Here is an 8,997-nt window from a genome sequence, read left to right on the forward strand (position 1 = left end):
AAGGTTTTAGTGAATGTGAGCAAATCTCACTATGATGCGTCTACCCTTGGCGGTGACGCATATTTATGTTTTCTTAAAAAGATCGAACTATGACATGTATATAATATAGTGGGTTGTGTATGTGTATAAAATGGTAAATACGATATATATATATGGGTTGCTATATTATATATTGTTACGTTCTTATTTCCAAATGAATTATACTGTGGCAACTATATTTATTTTATTTGAGCAAGAGTCACTTTGTTGTAGTACAATAACATATGTGGATTGTTATTGTACGTGGTTTTAACATTAAGTCTTGTTAAAACGTTTTCTATCTTTGGACGTGTTTTTCTGTCTTCGGACCTGTCTTCAGATGTATTGGCAGTATCGGAACCAAGCCTTGGCCGGGTGACAGTTACGATTCAGTTAGAGCTCTAGTCTGTCTACCGGTGTACTGCATGAGGGGTAACAGATGGGTTACCTACTTATGAGTACCCATATTTTTGTGATATTGGGTAACAGATGAGTTGCCCAGTGTCTGACGGCGTACTGCATGACAGGTAACATATGAGTATCTGTGTCTCATGAGTACCCGTATTATAAATGTAATTTGGGTAAACATATGGGTTGCCAAATGTTTCATGAGCACTTATATTTTCTGATATTATTGGACATCCAGATGGGCCGTCCTGTGACTTATGAGTGCATTTATAATTAAATGTTTTCAGTATTTTTCTCTGGTATACTATGTGTGTTATACTATTGTTTTATTCATACGAGCTGCAAAGCTTACCGGGTTTGTGTTTACAATCCCGGTGCACCTATTCGATGGTGTAAGGGATAGTTCTACAGGTGTGGATTAACATAATTAAATGGCTTTCTCTTAAGATTGTTGAAGATTTCTTTCTGCTATTTGTGGTGAGGATTAAGTGAATTTTACATTTCCATTGGTTGTGTATTATTCAAATCGACTAAGTCATGTTGTGGACTTAGTTTCGATACACTGTTATGATAAGATGATTTCAATATATTTGAGATTGTTTTAGAGTTTTCATAGTTTCGAATTCGAATTTTTATCATTCGATTTTCGGGGTTGTGACATATGATGATATGAAATTGTATAGGTCAACAATGGATGCTAACCAGCTTGGTGAAGCTGTGGGAAACACCATTGCTTGGCCTAAAAACTCTATTAAGGTTATTGATTAGTAAATTAAAATAGTAAGTATGTTTAAAATGCTTTTTTTTTTGCTAAGGAGGATCAATTAAAGTGACATGGTATGGATGTTTTAAAAGATGATGTATGATGAGACATTTATATATTGGACTGTTTATGTGTACTCATATCTGATGCAGTTGTGAATGTATGTGGAATTAGTTACAGAAAATTTGAGCCTAGTCAATTGGATGTAAATTGCGTATATTAAAATGCAATGACAACACATTCAGTAATACACCAACATGCATGACTTGTTGTCAAATAGTTACAACAACATGCATAACTTGTTAAAAAGTACAAGTCGCAAGTTGCATGTTGTTAAAAACATATAACAACATGCGATGTGTGTTGTTAAAAAGCACACGTGCATCATGTATGTTGTTAAAAAATTACGACAACAAACAATGTATGTTGTTAAAAGTATACAACAACGCGCATTATATCTTTTTTACAACGTGCAATTCGTGTTGTTGAAAGTTTTAGACTTTTAACGACTTTGACATCTACAACATGCACTGAGTGTTGTTAATTACTTTTGACAACATGCACTGCACGTTATAAAATATGTTTTGTGGTGTAGTGCACCTTATTCTAGCAATAAAGCACAACGACTTAACTATCTATAAAAAAACATGAGAAGCGAAAAGACCACATACATGCCAAAAGAAAAAACAAAACAAAACTAAAGAAACTAGTGTTCAAACAAACAAAGCAAAAACCAAAAAAGAAAAGCAAGAATGTTGTAGGCACGAGGCCGAGCCTCAAGCAGGCCCTTTTCCCTTGGTTTGCATGTATCAATATTTGATTGGTGGGGATGACCACTAAACATAACCACGTGAAATTTCTCATTTTGGAGGATACTCCTTTCAGTTGTGGTAACTTTATATTTTCTAATTCTCCACAATGGAAAACTACAGTCCAGAGGTTTCTGATACGGAATGCACAAACTCTTTTTGCGCTTTTTCTGACTATGACTATGCATGCACTTCAATACAAGGATTCTATATACATGGTGGAGTGATGCAGGACAATGAGGGGGTAAAATAAATCAGAAAAATATAAAGACAAGGAAGCGGTGAACAATTAAGAAGAATGATTTAAAAATATGTAATTTGCGCGTTCTAAGGTAACTGGCTGCTGGAATATTTAAGAATATGATCTTTTGGACTTTTCGAGTTGCTCGTATGAAATTGCAGATTTTAATTTGTGAATCAGATTTGAGCAGATTTTGGCCAGAATATCCGTTTGAGACGCATTATACATTTATGGAATGGGAACGACAAGATATACAAGTGAGCCCTATCAGATTTAAGCCAAATAATGACATTTTACTGTTTCGATTCGAGATTTAGTATTTTATGCTAGTTGTATTAACCTCTTACAACTCTTTTATTTATGAATATTTGTTTCATTTTAATTTAGATTCTTTAAGTTTCATTGTTAGATTATGATTTTGATTTTGTTTAGGTTATTGATGCATATATAAGCATCATCTTTCTTTATATTTGGACAACTTTTATATCAATAAACATTTGAGTTTTCTCAATTATCTTAGTAGATTTCATAACTTCTCGTGGATTCAAGAAACCCTAGTCTTGTGGATTTAAGACTGATGTTGGTGGATTTCAACAGGTTAGTTCTGCTGCATCATGGAGGACCTTCCGGGTTAAAGGTTATTCAGTCCGCATTCATTTGAGTTTTCAAAAGCTGATCTTATTACCTTGTTTGAAATGGGGATTTGACATATATCAAAGCTCAATGATCTGTGTATGTGACCATAGAAGTGTCAAGGAAGAAAATTCAAAGACAGCTTATTCGACTTTTCTCTTCTTTGGTTAGGGTTATTGGCTGAGTTTGTGACTGTGAATGATACACCGGGCGGAGACACTTTGTTATGTTGACTCGAAATGCTAAATGTTGTGCTTGAATATAGATCATTGACATTGCAAAGTTCAAACGTATATGACTGCTAACTACGGGTACGTCGACTAAGAAAATGCCAATCTTAATACCATCACTTCTTTTCTTTTCGTTTCTTTTGCATGCGCGCCAAAGGAATACCATGGTTAATAAAACTAGAAAGGCGTTCTGCCAATCGTATGCTGTCTTTTTATCTCTCAACAAATGAAAGCCATGGCGGTAAAGCTTATGCAAGCGTTTCAGTACAACAGTTATGGTGGAGGACCTTCTGGTTTAAAGGTTTGATATTTAATTATATGCTTCGTTTCTCTTTCTGGCTTTCCATTCCACAGTTCGATCAGGTCTAAATTGAAGTTTGTAAAGAGAAGCTTTGGTAGTACGTATACAGAGTAATCAAGATGATTGTTTCTTGTTGCTGCAGCATGTTGAGATTCCGATCCCGACTCCAAAGAAAGATGAGGTTTTGCTGAAAGTGGAAGCAGCTAGTATAAATCCAATTGATTGGAAGCTGCAGAAAGGAGGGGCCAGGCCTTTTTACCCGCGATCTCTCCCTCATACACCTGGTAATTATCTTTGTTCTTCAATTATATTTTGAGTGAAATTGTTAGTCATAAACACGGGCGCGCCTAAAAGTTCATATTGAACTATTGATAAAATGATAGGAACTTTGTTTACACAAGGCATTGTTGGTACACTACGATTCACAAATCAAGCATTGGTTGTGTGTCCCGTAGAGATCAATCAGATCACACTTGAAAGAATCGAATATTGGAATGATTACGGTCTGATTTACAGTTGATTTCTGGATGAATTTGATGGCAGAATTGTTAGGTACCTAGATCAATAAGTTGAATTCTTGATTTGCCGCTAGAAATGATAGATTTGAATATTGGAAAGATTAATTGATACATCAATAACATCATAAATGGTTCCAATATAATCTCCCATACTTCCTTGAATATTTTTGTAATTATACATCAATATCTGATACTTGGCATGCTAGCTAGATTAATTTTTTGACTTTGGCTGATGATGAACTTATCGGGCACAACTTGTGATGTAACCGGAGAGGTTGTCGAGGTTGGAGAAGGTATTCGGAATATTAATGTGGGAGACAAAGTTGTAGCAGCTCTCACCCTAGCAGTAAGTGCTCATTTATGTTTATTATGTTCCTTTTGGTACAGTTTTCATTCTTTTATGCTGATTTCATCAATGTCCTTATTTATGTTGATAGACCGGAGGTGCATTTGCCGAGTATGCAACTGCTAGGGAGTGTTTTACTGCTATTAGACCGCCTGAAGTTTCAGCAGCCGAAGCTGCAGGGTTACCTGTAGCTGGTCTCACAGCTCACCAGTGTCTCACAGAAGCTGCAGGAGTCAAGCTGGATGGCACAGGCCCTCAGAAGAACATATTGATTACCGCTGCCTCTGGTGGTGTGGGGACTTATGCAGTTCAACTAGCTAAGCTAGGAAACACTCATGTCACTGCCACTTGTGGAGCTCCCAACATTGACCTCGTCAAGAGCTTAGGTGCCGATGAAGTTCTCGACTACAAGACCCCTGAGGGGGGGCAGCTCTTTGCAGCCCTTCTGGTCGGAAATATGATGCTGTGATCCACTGTGCAACAGCCATTCCTTGGTCTACTTTTAAGGCTATTTTGAGTTCAAATGGGAAGGTCATAGACATTAGTCCCAGACTTGGTAACTGGCTCACTATGGCCATCAACAAAATCACCTTCTCCAAGAAGCAGCTAATGCAAATGATGGTGAATCCCACGGCTGAAAATCTTGATTATCTTGTTAAGTTGGTGAAGGAAGGAAAGCTGAAGACGGTGATCGACTCGAGGCATCCGATGAGCAAGGTTGAAGATGCTTGGGCTAAGAGTATAGATGGCCATGCCACTGGCATGGGAAGATCATTGTGGAGCCTTAAGTAGTTGCACAATATATTCCTAGTATTAAGCTGCAATTCTTGGTTCCCTACTGATATATGATACATGGTATTTGTTGGAATAGAATATAAGACTCAATAATGTCAGAAAACTCAAAACTCCATCATGTGTGTTTTAAATTCTTTGCAAATGATTTCAATATACTAGTTTCTTTTTGGATTAAATTCAGTTTACACCCTTGAGGTTTGGGGCAACATCTGTTACTCTCTATTCTTTCAATTTAATCAGTTTACCCCTCAATCTTTCCAATTTCCCTCAGCCGTGCCCCATCATCTCATTCTCCGTCATTTTGACTGTTAGGTCTGGCAAAGAAAACTATTTTAGGGGTTGAAATTGTCATTTCATCGATTGTCGTCGTCATCTTAATTCCTCAATCCCACCCCAGGTTCAATCAAAATGATTCCAAACCAATTCTTTCCAACATAAAGCATCTCATTGCAGTCATGAATCAGAAAGTTAGAATCTTTGTACCTCTCTCAACTCTCAAGGCAACTCAAAATTAGCTTCGAATCAACAAAAGCTTGTCCCAAAACCCAGCCATTTTAGCATCCAGTAGAACAATATTGTTAATTACTAGGATACTCTGCAACCAATAATCAATTTGTTTCTTCATATACTTCAACAAATAATGATCACCTACAAATTTTGGTAAGGTTTTGGGGTGAACCCGTTACCAGAAGCACCCAAGGCATATTAAGCCAATGAAATTCCAAAAAGAACCACTACGCCATTTTGATCTCTACTCATCCAGTCATCCCAATATCAAAGATATAAGACGTACAAAACTCAGAGAGAAGATAAGAAGATGATGGGCACCTATGGGTTTGCAGAGGGTAGGAGAAAACATGATTTGTTTGGAGTTGTAGAGACGGAGGTAGATGAAGAGGAATCATGGGGTTTCAAGCGTAATTTAACTCAAATACTTGGTCCATGTCAGACTAGTTAACGTCAAATTGGATGGAGAATGAGATAATGGGAACGACTGATGGAAATTGAAAAAATTGAGTAAATTAATTAAATTGAAAGAACATGGAGTAATATGATGCTGCCCGGGGCAAACTGAATTTAATCATTTATTTTTCTCACATCAACAATAAATACCAATTTATTTTTCGTGAAGAAACATTGATGTCACTACAACTAATAGTATTACGTTTCAATATCATAAATTTATAACCGGAATGAATGATGGAATAGACAATGTGTAGATGTTTTTTTTTTGTTTTTTGTTTTTGTTTTGAAGTGTAAACCGCAATGTCACTAATGTCACAATTACTAATGTCTCTGGAATGTGTAATGTCTAACGTATGGGATGGGTCTGTACTAGAGCTAGGTCATGTGTACGAGTTTGTGCCACGACAGTCTTGGGCCAATTATTCTTCAATACCCAACTGCACGAACGCTTCGTTCCGCTTCATAGATTCTGAGACGAAACTTCGACTGCCGACGGCTGAGCTCTGGTTCAAGTGAAGCTAACTGTGGCGAAAAAGCTCATGCAAGCGGTTCAATACAGTGCTTATGGTGGAGGGCCTTCTGGCTTAAAGGTTTGCTCAGTTTTATATTACAACGTTCTTTTGCTGTTTCCAGTAGTGTGTGTGTTATACATTGGTCGTATTTTTGGCCTCTATGATGTTAAGAAATCACTCAGGATGAATTCAAATGAAATCACTCATAAGCTTATGGAACCCTTAATGACATGTGAAAATTCGAAGTCTTGTTTGGGAGTTGTGGCTATTTGTGTATGTTGATTTTGAAATGCTAAAATGAAGATGTTCTTGAATGTAGATTATTGAATGTAAGAAGGTTAAGTTTTTGGCTCTTTCAGAATTGGGTGTAATGTAATTGGTTTGTTGCAGCATGTTGAAATCCCGGTTCCCATCCCAAACAAGGATGAGGTATTGCTGAAATTGGAGGCAGCAAGCCTAAACCCTTTTGATTGGAAAGTTCAGAAAGGCATGCTGCGGCCTTTGTTGCCTCGCAAGTTTCCTCACATCCCTGGTAATGTGCCAACCCCAAGAGACTATTGTTTAGGAAGTGATACAGTAATGTTTATTGTTTATTCAATCAGTATGATATAATGTTAAACCAGCATCATGATTCTATATGTGCTGCATAACATGCTGATATCGGACTAGAATATCCAGTTGTAGCATTCTTTTCGCTTAATATTTAGTTATTTTGATTTATTTAGCCATAGTATTTTCTTTTACATGAGTTTGTAGTTGACATTATTTTTATAAAATGTATTTTGGCTGAACGGAATGCTTGTTGGAAACTTGGAATAGGTACTGATGTTGCAGGAGAGGTCGTACAGGTTGGACCGGAAGTCAAAAATTTCAAAGCCGGTGACAAAGTTGTTGCTATGGTTAACCCTCTTGTAAGTTTATATTTGCATAGTTATGGATTCTCCAGTTTTTGGAAATTGTTAGAGTTCGGTCTTTCATCATAAAAGGAGTATGGCTTTTGTGTCATCTATATGAAGTGAAAGCTTAATTCTTAATAGAGAAGTAAACTTGCATCATGTTTAGTTACTGTCTTGTCAAATTCCACAAATTTCATATGCTGAATTTGTAAACCAGGTGATCAGATCTTTCTGTGTGATACATCAGTTGGTAAATTCACATTTTGTCTATTGTTGATCTTGGATAATGAATCACAGAGTGGAGGTGGCCTAGCAGAGCTAGCCGTGACAAAAGAGAGCTTGACTGTTGCAAGGCCTCCCAAAGTTTCAGCAGCCACTGCTGTAGGATTACCTGTTGCTGGTCTCACTGCTCACCAGGCACTCTGTCAGTCTGCCGGGGTCAAGCTTGATGGAAGCGGCCGGGAAGCGAACATTCTGATCACAGCTGCCTCAGGCGGTGTAGGTCACTATGCAGTTCAATTGGCCAAGCTCGGGAACACTCATGTGACAGCTACTTGTGGTGCTCGCAACATAGAATTTGTCAAGAGCTTAGGGGCTGATGAGGTTCTTGACTACAAGACTCCAGAAGGAGCAGCTCTAAAGAGTCCATCTGGACGGAAATATGACGCTGTGATCCATTGTGCGACAGGAATTTCATGGTCAACTTTTGAGCCTAATTTAAGTGTCAATGGTAAAGTTATAGATATTACTCCTGGCATCAATGCAATGATAAGTTTTGCTGTAGGAAAACTAACCTTTTCCAAGAAGCAACTAGTGCCGTTGCTCTTGGCTCCCAAGGCAGAGAACCTGGATTACCTTCTGAAGTTGGTGAAAGAAGGGAAGCTTAAGACAGTAATCGACTCCAAGTATCCCTTGGCCAAGGCTGAAGAGGCTTGGGCTAAGAGTATTGATGGGCATGCTACTGGAAAAATAATTGTGGAGGCTTAGTAGGTACTTGGAATTCACCAGCTTTATGTATAGTTATATTCCTACTGTGAGTTGCTGTAAATGATGATTCTTGAGGTTCCTGTTTATCTTATTGTGGTTATAAAATCAATCAGACTGAAATTGTTCGGCTTCAAATGCAGATATATATACTCTGGGATAACAAAATAGCTAGCAAAACATAGGATGGTTGATATAACCAAGGGATTGGATAAATACAAAGGTGCTCATACTTACCAGGTGGAAGGGTTGCAAGTTTAACCCGAAGTTGAACTTGATGCACCTTTTAGGATGAGACACATGGGCGGAGCTACGTTCATGGCACCTAGCCCTAGGTGTCATGGCACACCATGAGTTTTTTTTTTAAATTTATTTATTTAACAAAGAAGGGGATAAAAGAACATGACATCTTATGTCGGATAAACTCCAACAAATAGCAAAAGCTCAATCCGGCATGTGTACACACACCCATACAAAACCATAGATATAAAAACCTCTAACAAATAGCAAATCATCAGGCAAGAAACTCTTAATTAAAGGACAAGATGAAGCTGGTAGCATTGGCAGACAGTTGTGA

General features: G+C 37.6%; 1 protein-coding gene and 1 pseudogene across 1 annotated transcript; both read left to right on the forward strand.

Moving 5' to 3' along the window:
- The first annotated feature begins 3,320 nt into the window (after window positions 1–3,320).
- LOC126782757 (chloroplast envelope quinone oxidoreductase homolog) lies at window positions 3,321–5,055 on the forward strand (annotated as a pseudogene).
- A 1,405-nt stretch (window positions 5,056–6,460) lies between these two features.
- LOC126782752 (chloroplast envelope quinone oxidoreductase homolog) lies at window positions 6,461–8,537 on the forward strand. The gene is made up of 4 exons (XM_050508063.1): window positions 6,461–6,618; window positions 6,931–7,072; window positions 7,360–7,451; window positions 7,734–8,537. Exons 1-4 carry the CDS (start codon window positions 6,568–6,570, stop codon window positions 8,421–8,423), a joined length of 975 nt encoding a protein of 324 aa, XP_050364020.1. The 5' UTR covers window positions 6,461–6,567; the 3' UTR covers window positions 8,424–8,537.
- Window positions 8,538–8,997: the final 460 nt, after the last annotated feature.

The sequence above is a fragment of the Argentina anserina genome, chromosome 2 (genome assembly GCF_933775445.1).
Source record: "Argentina anserina chromosome 2, drPotAnse1.1, whole genome shotgun sequence".
Lineage (NCBI taxonomy): Eukaryota > Viridiplantae > Streptophyta > Magnoliopsida > Rosales > Rosaceae > Argentina > Argentina anserina.